The sequence below is a fragment of the Prinia subflava genome, chromosome 2 (genome assembly GCF_021018805.1).
Source record: "Prinia subflava isolate CZ2003 ecotype Zambia chromosome 2, Cam_Psub_1.2, whole genome shotgun sequence".
Classification (NCBI taxonomy): Eukaryota; Metazoa; Chordata; class Aves; order Passeriformes; family Cisticolidae; genus Prinia; species Prinia subflava.
The window spans coordinates 72,816,420-72,834,917 of NC_086248.1; the positions used below are offsets into that span (position 1 = coordinate 72,816,420).

The 18,498-nt window shown below is 47.9% G+C and overlaps 1 protein-coding gene across 2 annotated transcripts; it reads left to right on the forward strand.

Annotated features, from left to right (window-relative positions):
* Positions 1-2,355: 2,355 nt before the first annotated feature.
* Positions 2,356-10,906, forward strand: DLL1 (delta like canonical Notch ligand 1). 2 transcript variants are annotated; one of them, XM_063390544.1, is made up of 11 exons: positions 2,356-2,807; positions 3,007-3,318; positions 3,524-3,584; positions 3,824-4,081; positions 6,536-6,596; positions 7,077-7,207; positions 7,353-7,522; positions 7,661-7,877; positions 8,851-9,643; positions 9,759-9,873; positions 10,228-10,906. In XM_063390544.1, the coding sequence occupies exons 1-11, from the start codon at positions 2,748-2,750 to the stop codon at positions 10,231-10,233; spliced, it is 2,184 nt and encodes a 727-aa protein (XP_063246614.1). In that variant the 5' UTR covers positions 2,356-2,747; the 3' UTR covers positions 10,234-10,906. The 2 variants fall into 2 exon arrangements, with proteins under 2 accessions (XP_063246614.1, XP_063246613.1); XM_063390543.1 differs by lacking the exon at positions 2,356-2,807 and having other exon boundaries at positions 2,823-3,318.
* Positions 10,907-18,498: the final 7,592 nt, after the last annotated feature.

An 18,498-nucleotide genomic window follows, 5' to 3' on the forward strand; every position in this document is an offset into this window, starting at 1 on the left:
GATGTAAAGGACGCGCGTTGAGTGGCAAAACGTTGCAAAGATCTGGATGCTTGTACCAGGGGTTGGAGTAGGTGGCCTGGGTTTGGGGTAGGTGCCACAAAACCCTAGTAAATGAATGTGGGCAGCTACAGTCGTGGAACAGTCAAGAAGAACTGGGCTGAATGAACTCATTAGTGATTTTCTTTTAATTGGTATTACTCAATGCTTTTACTTTAAGAAGTCTTTAAGATTTTTTTTTCCTAGCGCATTGTAAGATAATTTGTGATCAAGACATCTGCTTCAATGGAAGTCACATTTTGCCATGCAAATGCACGTTTCAACCCAATAAAGTCGCCATAATAAGGCTTTTAGCACGGCATACCTACAGTGAGGTTATTGTAGCCAAATCCTCTCCTTTCGCACACAAGCTTAATCTGCGCTGAAATGATCTGTTACAATTAAAATGACATTTACAGAGACAGTTACACCTTGCATCCTAATGAATCCGCCTGCGCCTACTAAAGGTGTTTAAACAGAGGGCCTAAACAAAGTGGAAAACCCTGCTTCGAGTGACATGCCAGAGTCGCCCTCCAACTTTTATCCCCTGCTTCCATCCATCATTAAGAGACTGCTCAAATGGTAATAGCCTCTATCCCCTTTTCACCTCACCAGTAAACTGCTTTCCATGTTTTAAAGATCAAAAGTTGTACTGTCTGAGGGATATGTAAAAAAATATATAAAAGTAACGACTGGTGTAAATTTGGGCTAGTTTATTTTGTGCGCGCGTGTGTGTATGTGAGTGTGTGTGTGTGTTGCGGAGGGGGGAAGTGCTGGAAGGGATTTCTTTAAAAAATGTGCGGACATTGTTGTAGAGGCAGTAGCGTGCGCCGAGGGGAGCTCTTTCTCTCCCTCGCATTGTGCAGGGAGCAGGTGCTGTCTACATTACCATACAGCTGAGAGCACAAAGAGCTAACTGATTCAGCCCTCACACAATAACAAACGGCCTTAATGACAGCCACGCGAACGACACACACCAAACTCACTTTTTACTAAGCTGAAGGACGAAAAAAGAGAGAGGGAGAGAGAGAGAGACGGAGAGAGAGGGAGAGGTTGCTGGTGATGATGATAATAATCATAGCGGGGTGCGGGACCCGGGCGCAGCGAGCGGCTCTCTCCGGCAGCGGCGGCGGTGGTGGCGGGGACGGGACCCGCGGAGCCCCGCAAACGGGTCCCCTCCGCGAGTGCCCGCCGCGAACCGGCCCGCGTCCTCCCTCGCTGCCGGACCCCGGGCATCCCCCGTGCCTCCGCCGGCGGGATGCGCGCCGTGAGCGGAGCCAAGGCAAGAGCGAGCCCCGGGGCACTTCGTCCACGTTCGTTGCCCCCCTCCCCAATTACCCCGGTTATGCCAGGATAAATGCAGTGAGAATTTCATGGGATGGGGCTCCCCTCGTTGTGGCTCGCTGGCTCCCACCTCCCTCGTCCCTTTAACGCCGGAGATGCCCCTTGGAGTAATCACGATCACCGAGTCACTTTTTGGGGTCACGGCGGCCGCTGTGCACGTTCCAAGAGGCAATTACAGCCCGCCGTCCCCGGGGCTGCTCTCCGGCCGGAGCGTGCTGCACTGCCTCTCCCCGGTGCAGAGGGGGTGTTACCCTCTCCCGGGAGCAGAAGGGGGATTCTTGCGGTTACCAAATTTGCAGGAATGTAAATGAACACGTTTTGTGAGCGCGAAGGGGAGGGGGAGGAGGGTTGCACATTTTACAGCTCACTGACCATTTGGCGATCCATTGAGAGGAGGGTTTGGAAAAGTGGCTCCTTTGTGACAGCTCTAGCCAGATTGGGGGGCTGCTCATTTGCATCTCATTAGGCATGCAGTCGGCCGGCGGGATATAAGGGCGGCAGGCGCCCAAGGAGAGGCAGATCCTTAGCGCTTCACCCTCGGAGAGAGCGGCCGAGCCGAGCCGCGGCACGGAGCGGAGCGGAGCGGAGCAGGCACCCCCTCCCCCGTAGGAGCACACCCGGACACGCTCTGTTCGCTGCTGTTAAGACACGAACTTATTTTTGTTGGCTGGGATTCCTCTAAAAACAAAAGTAAACCCACAACAAGGAAAGAGAGCTTCGCTTCCTCTGAAAAAAAAAAAAAAAAGGAAAAGAGAAAAAAAAAAAAAAGAATAAAGGGGATCAAGGCTCCGACGTGACCTGCCCGCCACCGCTGCTGTTTGACACCCACCAGCCCCGACGTGCGCAGGGCGAGCGCAGCCGCGCAGAGCCGCTCCCGAATCGCAGCGCCCCGGGAATTATCGCCGCTGCCTCCGCCGCTGCCTCTGCAGGGATTTCCAGATCGCCAATTTTTAATCTTCCTTGGGAAGCCTTTTCTCTGCCTCTGTTGGGAATTAAGTTGCTTTTTATTTTATTATTTTTATTTTTTCTTCCTGGAGAAAAGGGATCGTGGATTGCGAAAGAAAAAGAGTTTGACAGATCAATATTAACTTTTTTCCCCCGTCCTTTTTTCCTCTCTTTTTCTTTTGCCATCCGAAAGAGCTGTCAGTTGCCGACAGGCTCCATCTAGAGTTATCGACAAAAGGGAAAAAAAGTCAGAGACACTCCTGAAAGAAGGAGACCGTGACACTAACTCTTCCAGCTCTGCTGGGACGAGCGGCTTTGGCCGCTGTGTTTTTTTCCCTTACCCCGAGAGACACTTTCCCCTTTTCCCTCTGACGAGAAGATAAGGGGGAGGAAAGCGAGGGCACCAGAGCTGCACCTCCAAAATGGGAGGTCGGTTCCTGCTGACGCTCGCCGTCCTCTCGGTGCTGCTGAGCCGCTGCCAGGTAAGTGCCCGCGGGGTGGGGGACAGGGATGCCTGCACCGGGGGGTCCCTGCACCGAGGAGTCCCGCGGGAGATGCCTGGGACTGGCGCTGCCTGTTGCAGCCGAGAGGAGCGGGGAGGGGGTGCCAGTGTCCCCGGGACCGGGGCGGGCTGGGGAGCGGGCTGCTCGGTGGCTGACGGCCGCTGTCGCCGCCCCGCAGGTCGGCTCCTCCGGGGTCTTCGAGCTGAAGCTGCAGGAGTTTGTCAATAAGAAGGGGCTGCTCAGCAACCGCAACTGCTGCCGCGGGGGCGGCCCCGGCGCCGGCGGGCTCCAGCAGTGCGACTGCAAGACTTTCTTCCGCGTCTGCCTCAAGCACTACCAGGCCAGCGTGTCCCCCGAGCCGCCCTGCACCTACGGCAGCGCCATCACCCCCGTCCTCGGCGCCAACTCCTTCAGCGTCCCCGACGGCGCGGGCGGCGCCGACCCCGCCTTCAGCAATCCCATCCGCTTCCCCTTCGGCTTCACCTGGCCCGTAAGTGGGGGGCGACGCTGGAAGGGGCGGCACATACCCATCGCGACCCACCCCGTGCCATTCCAGGAGGCCACCAATCCCCTTGAAGTGTCAAGATGGGAGGGAGACAACGACTGATAATTCCTGGGGACTGGTGGCACTGCCCCTTGGGCCTACCTGCTCTCATGCTCTCCTGGTGGGTTGTCTCTGCTTCTTCTTTCCACAGGGCACCTTCTCGCTCATCATTGAAGCTCTGCATACGGACTCACCTGATGACCTCACCACTGGTAAGTGTCCTGAAACACACTTTTCCCCATAATATTCCCAGCCCTGCAGCCCTATTTGGCCCCTTTCTCTGCAGTGTGTAGCACACTCTCCTCTACAGTAGACCTGTGACAAGAGAGGCCAACCTGTTGGCATGCAGCCATGTCATCCTGCCTCTGCAGTTCCCCTCCCACCAGAGACCCCCTGTGGGCGATGCCCTGCTTCGGGCTCTCTAACCACTCTCCTCTCCACTCGCACACAGAAAACCCTGAGCGCCTCATCAGCCGCCTGGCCACCCAGAGACACTTGGCAGTGGGTGAAGAGTGGTCCCAGGACCTGCACAGCAGCGGCCGCACTGACCTCAAGTACTCCTACCGCTTCGTGTGCGACGAGCACTACTACGGGGAAGGCTGCTCTGTCTTCTGCCGCCCCCGGGACGATGCCTTTGGTCACTTCACCTGTGGAGAGCGCGGCGAGAAAGTCTGCAACCCGGGCTGGAAAGGCCAGTACTGCACGGAGCGTGAGTATCCACCTGCTTGTCTCCTTGGGTGCCCCTTGCAGCAGGGCCTCCTGAGCCCTTGGGCTTGGCGGAGGGGAGTTTCTCTGACATCAGGCCCCATGGGGAGGGAGAACCAAGCAATGGTGGCTGGATGTCTGGTTCTGTGCCCAAGCCTTACCAGTGTGAGGGATGGGAGATCCTCAGTGCTGCCACAGAAAGTTAATGCAGACAGCCCCCTCTCAAGCCAACAAAATGTCAATGCCAACACTACACTCCTGCTCATTTGCTTTAGACCATTTAATCTGGTAGCAAAATGTTCAGCAGTTGCTTGAAGATTTATTAACATATATCAGGAGTACTTTTTACACCTACCCAACCTTCAACCATACAACTTTGATATTGTCACCTACAGGGTACATAGCTTCAAGGGAGGGAGCTAGGCTTTGGCAGTATTCATGTGGCTTATGAGTAGGCTTGCTGTGGTCTGATCCTCTGCAACCTTGTATTAAGAAAAATATTGGGAAGTCCAGGGCATTCTCTATGGCTTCTAGACTGTACATTTCTCATTTGAGGTACTCATATGCTGCCACTAACAGAAATTGCTGCATGTGGGGCCACAAGAACGTTCAAGTTCCTCCTCAGCTCTCTTGTGTGCCATTGCCATGATAATTGATACTAAAAAAGTAGTGAGAGACATGAAACATACCCCAGAGCTTGAAGTTTTTGAGGAATGTGGTGTGTTGATACAGCAGGAAAAGCTGGGACAGTAAGCAGATCACAGAGAGGACAGTCCAGGATGTCAGATACTTTCCGGTTGTAGGAGATTCCGCCCTCTGTAGATCCGTAGCAGTGTACACCCAAATGTGCACACAGAGCCCCTGCTGCAGCGTGTGATGGCACCCTCTGTTTGTGTGTGTACACGGATCTGAAATACGCTGGCAGATGACGTACTGGGCCAGTGCTCCTCTGCAGTCATCAAAGCGCCAGGCAGTCAGGAAGAAAACAGTTCCAGGCTGTAAAGCAGCCTCTCAGCTTTCTTCTTGTGTTTTTGTTTCTCTTTAAACCCACCTACACTGTGGTCTCAGCTGAACTGCTATCAAACCATTTCTGATTGATTATTCACACTGTTAGTGACTGCTGGGATGCTTTTAGCAGCTCATGGTACGATGTTGCACAATAAACAGCAGGCAAAGGGGCTCGCCTTTTCTTTGATAATGTTTTAAGTAAGAGCTACAACCTTTCCTATGATCAAAAGTGCCTAGCCCGGTTGTGTCAAGGGGTGGGGAAAAAGGAAGCATTTTGATAATGAGCTCTTTTGGGGCTGTCAGCGCTTTTGAATGCCTGCACATCTCTGCTATTCCCACAGCGAAGCAGAAGGCTGTCCATCTTTCTTGACTCATTATGTATATTCTTTGCTGTGTTTTCCCTCTCAGGAAAAAACAGCTTAGAACACTGACACAAACCTACTAGGCAGGGGAGATGTGTTTATGTGTGCATGCAAAAAGAATGTTTTGCCGTTAGCGAGTGGAGCTGCCAGTTGCAGATTGCTTCCCATTGCCTTGCCCCCAGCTCCATTCTTTCCAACTTGGAGGCGATCTGATTATCAGCACCGATTCTTTCTTTCTTTTTCTTCCCCCCTCCTTCCCCTCTCATGCCATTGTCTCCGGCCGGCTTTGTTGAATTAAAACTTTGCAGTGCCTGCTTAATGAGTTCCATAACCAGGCGAAGTAATGAGCAGAAGTCCCTTTTTTCCCTTCTCTCATCCTCCCTCCCGCTGGCCCGCTTACCTCTTTTACCAGGGCTGCACCCACCCGCCCGCCCCTTTTCGGAGCAGGGCGGAGGGGGGAAGGAGGGAGGAAGAACTTTAGACTTATTTATTTGAATAAGAAAAAAAAAAAAAAAGTTTTTTTTGCAGCGAAATCACGCGCGTGCCATAGATTAGCTGTGGGCAGGGATAGGCTGCCCGGTCGCCGGCCGCCGGCCCCATTGGCTCCGGGGCCGGGGTATTGTTGCAGTGGGGCAGCTGCTGGGAGAGAATAGACAATAGAGCAGCTGTCTTGCACTGGCACCCTGCACACCAGCTGTCCACTCTTATCTGCACACACACTTTCGGGGGATATTAAGAGGTGGAGCTGTGTGCATAGAATTGGAAAAAAGGACTTCTGACCCTCACTGGGAAGGGAAGGGAAAGGGGGGGTGAGGGGCTGTGGGGAAGGGAGTAATTGTGAGTCCTCTTTTGTTTGTGTGCAACTGTATTAAGAAGAATGCTCATCCCTGGTGATAAGTAAAGTGCCCAGTTATGGGGCAAGATCAATACTCCTGCAGACTCCAGAGATTAATTCAGCTGTGCTTAACTGCCCCAACCTAGTAAAGGGACTCACTCCCCACCCACAAGGTGCTCTCAGACTCAGACTTGTAAAAGCGAGTTGTTTTGGCACCAGTGCTGATGTCTTTCCCTGCTTGGTTTGTTTACAGCGATTTGTTTGCCTGGATGTGATGAGCAACACGGCTTTTGCGACAAGCCTGGGGAATGCAAGTAAGTTTTCCACTCCCTTCCTGCTTCCTTCTTTGTCTTTCAGTGTTGATGTGCTGGTGTTAAATAAGCCATTGGACATTTGAAGGCTTGGTTTAAAGGCCTTTCTTCATATTAGATGGAAGTTTGAGATATCTGGTTGATGCCAGATCAAAATATTATTCTGTAAGTCAAACATCAGTTCCATTAATATTATCCTAATGGGTTTACAGTGCTGTGTGTAAGGTTTAGTTCTTTGTTATTAGAGTAAACAAATTAACTATCTGGAACCATGAGTCTGTCTAAGGAAGTGGAAGAAATAGCTAGGACCGATGAAAGCTGATGCTACGGTTGGACTTGGTGACTTTCTCACATGAAGGATCACTGAGGGCTTTCAGGAAACTTGATCCCTGGCATCAGTGTGCTTGCAGTGTTTGTGATAGGGTTTTCAACTGTGAGAAGCCTAAATCTGATGAGACCTTGTTGTCATCTTTTTTTTTTCAGATGCAGGGTGGGCTGGCAGGGGCGATATTGTGATGAGTGCATCCGATACCCAGGCTGCCTTCACGGTACCTGTCAGCAGCCATGGCAGTGCAACTGCCAGGAAGGCTGGGGTGGCCTTTTCTGCAACCAGGGTGAGTTCTCAGTCCTTGCCTGAGCAACTGTTTTAAAAAGCAGAAAGTAGGCAACTATTTTCAGCTCACCCACCCTCTGCTAGCCTTGCAAATTAGCAATCTTCTTGGCTGCTCTCTTCATAAAACAAAAATATGTCTTTTACAGACCTGAACTACTGCACCCACCACAAGCCCTGCAAGAATGGTGCCACGTGCACCAATACTGGTCAGGGGAGCTACACTTGTTCGTGCAGACCTGGGTATACAGGCTCCAACTGCGAGATTGAAATCAACGAATGTGACGCCAACCCTTGCAAGAATGGTGGAAGCTGCACTGTAAGTTCAAGTTGTTTGTGTCATCTGAAACTCCAAGGGAGGAGTTAATGCCAGTTTCACTAATTTTCAAAATCCCTTTTTGGATTTCTGAGCAAGTTCAGACAAATGTTTTGATGGTTTCTCGTTTGTTCCCCCCAGGATCTCGAGAACAGCTATTCCTGTACCTGCCCCCCTGGCTTCTATGGGAAGAACTGTGAGCTGAGTGCGATGACCTGTGCTGACGGACCGTGCTTCAATGGTGGGCGCTGCACCGACAACCCCGACGGGGGCTACAGCTGCCGCTGCCCCCTGGGCTATTCTGGGTTCAACTGTGAAAAGAAAATCGATTACTGCAGTTCCAGCCCTTGCGCTAACGGTAAGGCCAAACGTGCTACGGTGGAGACCACAGACTTACTTTGCCTTCTGGTCTGGAGTTCATGATAGGCACACTGGTCATTTGTAGAATCACAGAATGGTCTGGGTTGGAAGGGACCTTAAAGGTCATCTAGTCCAAGCCCCTGACATGGGCAAGGACACCTTTCACTAGACCAGGCTGTTCAAAGCCCCATCCAACCTGACCTTGAACACTGCTAGGGATGGAACATCCACCACTTCTCTGGGCAACTTGTTCCCTCACAGTAAAGAATTTTTTCATAGTATCTTATCTAGACCTGCTCTCTTTCAATTTAAAGCTATTCTGCCTTGCCCTATCACTACATCCTCTTGTAAAAAAATCCTTGTCATGTCAACAGTTGACTTAGTGGAGGTGGATCTGTGCTAAGAAAGCAATGGTGTGGCTTGGGCCACTGCTGCAGATTGCATTTTCTGATGGGGTGGCTGTGGCCAAGTAACTTGGTCTGAAGCTTCATGCATGAAAATGTGGAAGATTATACTTTCAAATCCTTTACAAAGAGTCTTAGAGGTCTGTGGATGCAAATACCACACGAGTGCTACACACTATTACTTGTAATCTGGTAACAGTAATTTTCCTGATTTGATTAAACTAGTGAAGACTTTCTGTACTGTAGTCCTCCTTATTCATTGCCACTCGAACTCTGTAACATGAAGTGTGGTGTTAACCTGACCTGGACTAGTGTTCTGGTTTGAGCTGAGTGAAATGTTAAAAAAGGAATAGGATTGAGAATGAAAAATAAATCTGCTTAACAAAAACCTTTCTTTAAAAGATGTGCTTTTTTTATGTTGGATTACACTTGGCAAAGGTTGAGCTAACCTCTCAAAAAGAAAGCTTTCCTCAGCTGCTGGTTTTGCCTTTTGCCCCAAGGGCAGCGAGTGGGGGGCTGTTGTGTCTGGCTTCCCACCACTCAGCTCGTCCCCTTCCTGTCTTGCAGGAGCCCAGTGTGTCGATCTGGGGAACTCCTACATCTGCCAGTGCCAGGCTGGCTTCACTGGGAGACACTGTGATGACAACGTGGACGACTGCGCCTCCTTCCCGTGTGTCAATGGAGGTACCTGCCAGGACGGCATCAATGACTACTCCTGCACCTGCCCCCCAGGATACAACGGGAAGAACTGCAGCACTCCGGTGAGCAGATGCGAGCACAACCCTTGCCACAATGGGGCCACCTGCCACGAAAGAAACAACCGCTACGTCTGTGAGTGTGCCCGCGGCTACGGCGGCCTCAACTGCCAGTTCCTGCTCCCTGAGCCACCTCAGGGACCTGTCATTGTTGACTTCACCGAAAAGTACACGGAAGGCCAGAACTCCCAGTTCCCCTGGATCGCTGTCTGCGCCGGGATTATTCTGGTCCTCATGCTGCTGCTGGGGTGTGCTGCTGTGGTCGTCTGCGTCAGGCTCAGAGTGCAGAAGAGGCACCACCAGCCTGATGCCTGCAGGAGTGAGACCGAGACGATGAACAACCTGGCAAACTGCCAGCGTGAGAAGGACATTTCCATAAGTGTCATTGGTGCCACTCAGATTAAAAACACAAATAAGAAAGTAGACTTTCACAGTGATAACTCTGATAAAAATGGGTACAAAGTCAGATACCCATCAGTGGATTACAATTTGGTGCATGAACTCAAGAATGAGGACTCAGTTAAGGAGGAGCACAGCAAATGTGAAGCCAAGTGTGAAACATATGATTCAGAGGCAGAGGAGAAAAGTGCAGTACAACTAAAGAGGTATCTCACATCTGAGTGCAGGGGGCAGCTTGGCTTTGAAGGGGGAGTGTATATCTCATAGGTAGCATTAAGCAACAGCCATCTGACTTGTTCTTTCTCTTTTTGCCTTGAATAGTGATACTTCTGAAAGAAAGCGACCAGATTCAGTATATTCCACTTCAAAGGACACAAAGTACCAGTCGGTGTATGTCATATCAGAAGAGAAAGACGAGTGCATCATAGCAACTGAGGTTAGTAGGGTTGGAACAGCAGAGAGAAGTCTTGGTCCCCAGCTCCCATCCAATACATGCCAGGGCAGATGAACTCCTTTCCATAACGCCACAGTGGTTTGTACCTGTTGAAATCCAGTCAGCTTGAGCTTGTGATGCTGTGGATGTTGTAAAGACAAGCTCAGTGACTTGCTGCTGTACATGTTGTGGGTTTGACAAGTTTTGTAGACTAGGGTACAACAGTAGTGTGGTTGAGGTGTGCTGACCCACCCCTTGGTGTGCTTCATGCAGAGTCCTGACCCTCTGCAGCCTTACAGCCCTCTTCATATGTTTCATTAACCTCTCCTGATCTCTGCTTGTGTTTTCTCTTTCCAGGTGTAAACCAGAGGTGATATGGCAAGGTGGTTGTCAAGAACAATTTCAGAGGAGACGTGCCCCGATGAATGCTGCTGAAAGAGGAATGGGAGATAGATTCCTTCACTGACTGCTGCTGAGAAACTAAATTCAGGCTTGAGCTGGTTCTCTACTGAAGTTAGCAAAGTGACTGCAAAATAAAGAAACAAGATGGACACCAGGCAAGGGTCTGTGTTCAAGGATTACTGTTGCACTGCCTTTTATGAATTTTATCATTGCACTATGGTCAGTTGCTTTTCTATATATATTTAAATGAATGGACTTAATTACTACATAAGAAGCATGCACTGCCTGAAGTGTATATTTTGGATTATTATGAGCCAGTCTTCTTGAATTAGAGACACAAACACTGCCTTTATTGTCTTTTTTGATACTAAAATGTGTTTTTACTAGGTGAGAAAAAGTGTGTTATTTTTTTGAATCTGTAAAAATATTTTCATGATAATTGTAAAGCTTGAGTATTTTGTGATGTTCATTTTTTTATAATTTAAATTTTTTGGTAAATATGTACAAAGGCACTTCGGGTCTATGTGACTATATTTTTTTGTATATAAATGTATTTATGGAATATTGTGCAAATGTTATTTGATTTTTTTTACCATTTTGTTAATGAAGAAATTCATTTTTAAAATATTTTTCCAAAATAAATATTATTAATGATAACCAGAGTGCTATGCTTATTCCATACCTGATGATGAACTGACTGAACTTTGCAACCAGGCATCTGACAGGCCTCTGGACTCATGGGGGCATTGAGTAGGATTGGGGAATGACTTGTTGTGTGTAGATACACAACAATACATCTTTCCCCTCCTACCCTTCTGACCTGTTGACCCTTGGTTGTGCTCAGTCTTACCCCAAAGGCAAACGGCAAAACCTTGAGTAATATTTTGCCCAGTCATGTTGTGCTGTGTGTTTATATAAACACATATGGAGTCACTTCCTGAGGAAGAGCAAGAGTTGAGTGCACTCCATTGCAATCCAGAGATGGGGCTCGTCGTGACTCAACTCCTCATTTTTTGCAAGCTCTAACACCTGCCTGGAGTCCAGAGGAGTTTGGGACACACCAGCAAGGGAGGGCCCCTAGCTCAGGTCCTTGATGTGCTCCCGTGGGCTGTGAGCTCCTCCAGACTTCCTTCCTAGGAAATGGTAACAGTGAACAGTGTGGACTGGAGGTCACAACTCCCCTGACTACAACACCTCTGAAGTACCAGTTGTGTCTTTGGTTTCTGCTCTGACGCTGGTGCCTGATGCCTTCATAGTGGGACAGAGTGTGATTCCATCCCCTGGCTTGCCTCTGAATGCTCAGGCAATTTCCCCAATTTAGTTTGCTTCAATGAGCTTGCCTTCCCGTTGTGCTGCATGTTAATCAGCAGACACCCTTCAGAAACAGGCAAAAGGTTCTAACACTTCAGGAAGATAAGGAAAATCTATGGAATAATCTCATTTTTATTCCATTTAAACTGAACCCCAATTGTTGTGTGTCACCTTCTGCAGCTTTGCAAAGATGATGAAAATCCTCTGTCCTCGTTCACTTCAGGGGAGGGAGATGATATCCTAAACACAAAGAATGGGATAGCAGATATAATCAAGCAATTATTGCAGCTGCTGATCTTCATGTATTCCTCTTATTTTAGTGTACGTAAGTACATGAACCACTGGACCTCCACACTTGAGTGAGGTCTGTGTAAAACGCACACTGGCTGCAGAGGCTTGTCTGTTTATAAGCTTAGCTTTTTGCTAAGTGAAACCTTAGACAAGGCATACAGGCTCACTTCTCACAAAGTGTCCTGATGTGGTTATCATCCTCATCTATCCCAAAGTGTCCTTTTAAGGGAAGTTTTCGTTAGGAGAGTGATGAGAGGTATTGAAAACCAGCCTGTCAGTGACGGTCTGAACAGCAGTTTCAATCTGAGCAGTGACACAACAACCTGCCAATAATCAGTCAATGCATCATACATTAAATGAGGCATGATGGTATGTATGGCAGCAGGTGCTCAGTGCAACATAATCTCACAGATTGGACAGAAAAGTGAGTCTTGGAAGGTGTTGTTGCTATCTTTGTTGCTCATTTGTTTTTCAACTTTGGCCAAAGCACTTTATTTTTGTGAATTTCCTCTTCGTCACAAGCTTTATGGAGCAGGCTCATCTCTCATGATGTACTGCACTTTGCAGTTAGTACCATGGTCTTGGCTAGGCCTTCTTAATGCTGCCTCTGTAGAAACAGCAGTAACAAAAGGAAGGCCATCAGTGGTTGAGTACCTCTGTAACATCAGGTCCTCGGTGCTACAGCAAGATCTACTTTAATTTACTGTCAGGTAAAGGTCTGGAAGAGCACACAGCTCCTTGCTCTTGTGAAAATGCATAGCATTGGCATCTACCTATCTTTGCTTAAAAATAAAACAGCTTTGGAAAGATAAGTTTGTCCAAGTGTGCTAATTATCAGCAGTGCTGAGTTTGGTGAGTGACAGAAAACTACAGGCAAAGGGAAGGGCATGGTCCTGTCTTTCTGAAACACCTCCTGAAATGATGGCTACACAAATCAGCCCAATGGCTTCTTCTGTTTCTGTCTCAGGTTAGGGTTAGGGATACAGTCACACACAGGATTTACTTCTTTTGCAGGACCAACTCCCCCAGTCCTGAGTGTGTGTGTACACAGTGGCTCTCAGTGACCAGAGGGGATTGTGGAGCACTGGTTTAATTCTCCTCACCCGCAGTACTTGGGCCTTACTGGGATGAAAAAAATGGATGAACTGGGCAGGGGTTGGAAGTGGAGCATGTCTTGCTTGAGACAGAGGAAGGCAGATGCAGGTGTGGAGCCATGTGTGCAGGTGGTGCACGCTGTGGCCAAGGGGCAGTGACGGGGCTGTGCTCACTCCAGGATGGGAGCTCTGCTGCCAAAGAACGGCTGGAACCTCCTGGTCAGCAGGGTCTCCGAAGGGCCTCCTCATTCTAAAACGAGAGGAGAGCCTGCCTGGGGAGTCTATTTAGCTGGGACAGCTGAGAATTCAGGTCCCAGTCCAAAGCCCATTAAATGAATGGAACGGTTCCAGCAAACTGCAGGGACACATGGCACGGTGCCCCTCCTGACACAGCACATCTCCATCTCTCCCCAGGGAAGCTGCATGCACTGATACAGCGTGTGGCCCTCCAGGTGTGGATATGAAAGCCTGTGGCTGGCCTAGCCAGGTCTGCTCCCCCTGGAGCCAGGACTTTGGGGGCCTGGGGGGCCTCCTCGGACTGTCACTGTGGCACTGTTGATTCATGTGCATACCTTGACTTGCAATGTCTCCTTCTCTCTGTCCTGCAGCAGCCAGGGACGACTTGGCCTCCTCCTTGTTTGAGGCCAGCTTTCAACAAGATGTCCAGAGAGATCACCCCTCAGCCCACACCTCTGCTGGCCTGTGTCTCTGTGGCAAGTGCATTTGTGCTGTTGGCAGGACATGTCAAGAAATTAGAAGCACTGAAGAAGCAGGAGAGATGAGCTGCTGGGAGGTATTAGTTGCCCTGGTGGTGGGCAGAGATTTCCTAAGAGTATCACATCTTTTAATACGTAGAAAACTTTAGGTTCAGACAGCAGTCTTAGGTTCAATTGCAAGACACAGATTTATAAATTGATTTAAATTTATATTTGTGCTTACTTTGTACACAGTGCAGGACAGCTTGTGTGTCAGGAAACTTGGGTGCTATTCCTGGCTCCGCCACAGACCTGATGTGTAACCTTGGGAGAGGAAGGATGGTCTTGTGGTCAAGGCACTGCAGAGGGACTCAGCAGGGCCCCCTTCTATTTCCAGCACTCCCTCCAGACTTCCTGTGCAACCTTGGACCTGTGTCACTTAATCTTTCCAGGACCTTAGGAAAATGGGCGCCTCCTGGTTGTTCTAATAGGGAGAAGGTCATTAGTGCTTGTGAGAGGATACCGTGGTGGTGGGGAATGTTAAAACACCCTCTGAGGCAAGTCAGGCTATTTCCTATTTCTGCACATCAGACTGCTTGTCTGTGAGGGGGTGAGCTATTTTTGCAAAGCGCTTTCAGACGCTTGCATGGAATAGAGACCCCTCACAATTGAAACATCCATCATCTCAGAGAGGATGTGCAAACCCTGCACTGGCAGCGAGGAGACAAACTGGAAGGGGGAGGGAGGCAGCTGTGGTGGTATGTGTGTGCACAGTGTGTGCAGGGGGAAGGTGATACAGCTGTGTGTCCATGGCCCAGAAAGGATGTCACACACCACAGTGTTGACATGGATGGCCACAGTGCCATCAGCCTCCTCTTGCAGGTCAGCATCTGCAGTCAAGGTCTGTAGTTGTCTATGCTGCTGTAGGTTATCTTACAGCAAAAAAAAATTTGCAGGTAGAGATACAGATTAAACTCAGCTTGGAACTATGAGGGTCAAGAAGGAAAGCTACAGAAATTACACAGATGGGAATTTTTTACTGACATACCCTGGGGAACTTCCCTATTGGAACAGCCTAACATCCAAAGTCATGTACTCCAAATAAATTTACCTGAGAACTATTCCTAAGCCAAATCCTAACCTGAGAAGCAGTCTCTTCTGACACCTGACATCTACTTGTGTCAGAAGAATGAGGAGCCTCTCTGTTCCCTTCCCTCCTTGGGAGGTACATTTTTCACCTGGCTGTTAGGACCTGGCATTCTGCCTGTGTCTGTGTTGCTTGCTATGCAAATCAGGGACATTAGGAGCCTGGCCAGAAAAGACCCAACACATACTGTGAAGCACATCTTCAGATGAAACCTGGAGCCTACTGTTGTGATAACAGGACAGCTGATCCTGCTGCTCTTGGTGAAGCAGAGGTGGATGACAGACCCACTGCCATGTGGGTGCTTGCTGCCTAGTCAGTAGGGCAGGGCAGGTGGGGCTGGAGGTCACAGCATCCTCATGACAGGCTCGATTTTTTCCTTAGGAAGAACCATCCTTAATCTTTTCTCCTGCTGCTGCAGCCTCATCTCTTGCACCAATAAATTCAGCACTGCTGGGGCTGCTCTCTGGCCCTGTAGCCAGTCAGTATGGATCAGTCCAAATCAACTGCTTACATCCACCCTGGTGAGGGATGGCTCCTGTTTTGTGCCAAGGAGCAGCCTGGGACTGATAACTATGGGGGAAAAAGCTTGGCAGGGACCTCCACAGCAATGCAACCCTACAAATGATTGCATTTTAGAGACCAGAAGCTGCTTAGTTTTCCAGGACAGGTATATCCAGAGTATCTTAGTGACATGTTCAGGAATGCCTTACTCTTTGGCACAGATGAGGAATGGTGAGTGTCAGCTGCGGGAGTAACTCTGAGGGTCAGTGCAGATCCGATTCACCTGCTAGGGCAACTATATAAACTGGCACTGCTTACTTTAAAGCCTGCCTTATGCATGTGTTACATATGAGGACAATTTTTTTTTCATGGTATAAAAACAATACCATCTGTACAGCCAGCGTGGATGAAGTTACATTGAAAAAAGTCACGTACGTACATCAGTGCAGATACCTACCCTTCCCTTGTTTATTTATCTAAAGTGTGCCAGTAAAGGCAAGTTTGCACCATTGTGTTCTCCAGAGCATGGCTGTGCAGCTACAAAGAAGCAAGCATCATTCAAAGAATACATGGCTGTTGGGACAAGATTTGAGTGCTTACAGCAAGTTAGTGTATCTTCACATGACAATTTCCCAGGGTGCTGGAGGCTGACCAGGAGAAAAGATCAGAACTGGGTTGACCTGTGTTCTTTTTCATAACATGAAACTGGAACTTTGTGAGGACAGCACTTTTCTGTGGGAAAGAGCACAGCAGATAGACAAATCTGGCCAGCCCTTATTGCATCAAGGATGTGCTGCAGAGCCATTTCTGCTCCCACTGTTGCCAAGACATTCATGCTTGAGGCAGCTGATGGTCATTTCTAATTGGAATTTTTACCTACCAGAAATCTGTTTTTCCGTAACACTTACAAGTCAATGCTTTTACAAAGAAGATTTTCAGTGGGAAAACTGTTTTTCAGCAATGGTAAACTGAAATACCCTCTTGAAAACCTTTTATGAGTTTCATTTTCTTCATGAAGCAAGATAGCAAAATGACAAGTGTTTCCCAGCAAACAACAAATTATCTGGAAACTTCCTTTGTCCTTTTTTTCCCCCCAAAAATAGAACTGATCTGGGAATTTTGTCTCATTAAAAAGTTGTATATTTTACTTTTGATTTTGCTTTAGAATGTGAGCATTTTTAAAGATAAGTTCTTCCCCCTTATCCCATCTTCTGGCCCTAAGTAGCACTTCAGTGTTGTGAGGAGAGTTGCACTTAGTATAAGCAAACTACATTTTTGGCCAGATATCAGCAAATACTTTTAATGGTAGCCTGGATAAGGAAAAACTGGCATTCTCAAGAACAACTAATTACTAAAAACTAATGAGGCAAAAAGTGTTATGAGGTATGAACTTTACCATAATACTTTATCATTAGTCTAAATAATTCAGAAAGTTTTCAACATCCATGGAGTGAAAATACTTTCACTAAAACCAAGCTATGTCAAACCACAACACTCATCTACATTTAAAACAAAAGCTGTATGGAGGAGAATCAGGCCTTCCATGACCCAACCAAGATAATATGGCTACTAGTTATGTACTTTCCTTTTTAAGGCACTAGGAGATTTTCCTTTACAAGGTTTTCCATACATGCAAACGGGGGTGTTTACCAAGGCCACCTGTCTGAAAAATGTAAGCCTCTCACTTCAATCTGGTTTTACCTTAGTGCTAATCAAAGGGCCCATGGAATTCTTCATTGCCCTGCAGTGGTGATGGTTTGGCACAGCTGCTGCTTCTGTGACTGTGGGCGTCTTTGGAAATGTCAGATGCCCATTACTCTCACTCAAAGTGAGCAGGACTGTTCAGAGCAAAAACTAACATGGGACAACTACGTATCCTGCTTGTCATAGCCTGCATCTTAATTTTTTTTTCTTTCTTTCTGTATAAATTTAAAGAAAGGAACTGTGAAAAATGTATGATGTTGTGTAAGTTCTTCTAATTGACTTCAGGAAGTGTTATCTGGAATGGCAGTTGTGAGCACACAAACTCAGCAGACTTATCTGCGTTATCTAATTACCAGACTATAAAGTTCTGCTGACATTTCCTTTTGATAAATACAATACACTGCTTTCTTTATCTATCTGTATTAAAGAAACAATGTACTCCTAAATCCAACCCCATGCATACTTTTAACTAAAACAACATTATAAACCCCAAGACTAACAGAAATGTTGTCACAACTTCAACAGTCTTAAATGAAAACAGTGGCTTTCAGATGAAAAGCATTATCTAAAGGTGGTAGGAAACCACAACAAATCTCAATGTTTTAACTGTGAATAAGCATTAAACAGATTTCACAGATATTTATTAAGCAAAAGGAGAGACCTAGAAAAAGAAAATGGTGACAAAGAGCAGCAGTATTACATGTATGCTTACATTTCTTCACTGGTGTTGTGTTTAACTAAGCACAGAAACAGAGAGTCATAAAGTCATTTAGGTTGGAAAAGATCCTTAATATCAAGTCCAACTGTTAACCCAGCACTGCCAAATCCACCACTAAACCATGTCCCCAAGTGCCACATCTACACATCTTTTATATGTTTTTTTATACTATTGATTATTGTTTACCTTAAGGTTTTTAAACAAGGCTCTCCTTTCAGGCCTTACTTCTGCGCATGCACAGGAGGGTTTGGGATGTTTGTGGAAAGCAGCTGTGCCAAACTAGATTTGCTGCTGGAAGTCTTCAGGTAATGGACATAAAGGAAAGTGCCTCTAAACAATGCTTGTTGCTATTTGGTTTTCTGTTTTCTCCTGATTCACCAGGTTTAGATGCCTCCTGCAAGGGGAAGAGAAAGGGCAAGAGGCAGCCCATGGTTGTTGTAGGAAGAGGTAAGGCACGACGTGGTTTTGTCTGGGGAACCCTGCTCCTCTAGACAGAGTCAAGGTGGGAAAAGGCAGGTGAGGAGCCTCCTCTGCAGCTCTGTGGGGTATCCTGGCTATGCTTGATCTGAGCAGGGAGGCTCTGACAGAAGACAAAACTGACACAGAAACATTGCAACAACCGCAGCACTGAAACCCCAGTTTGTACGCTCTCTGCATTTCCATTTACCTCAATGAGAATTAGGCACTGGGGTGCCTTCTAATTCCTAACCCACATGTGGGTTGGGAATCCTTTGGGATTGGGAAACCAGCTAACCAGGGCACACC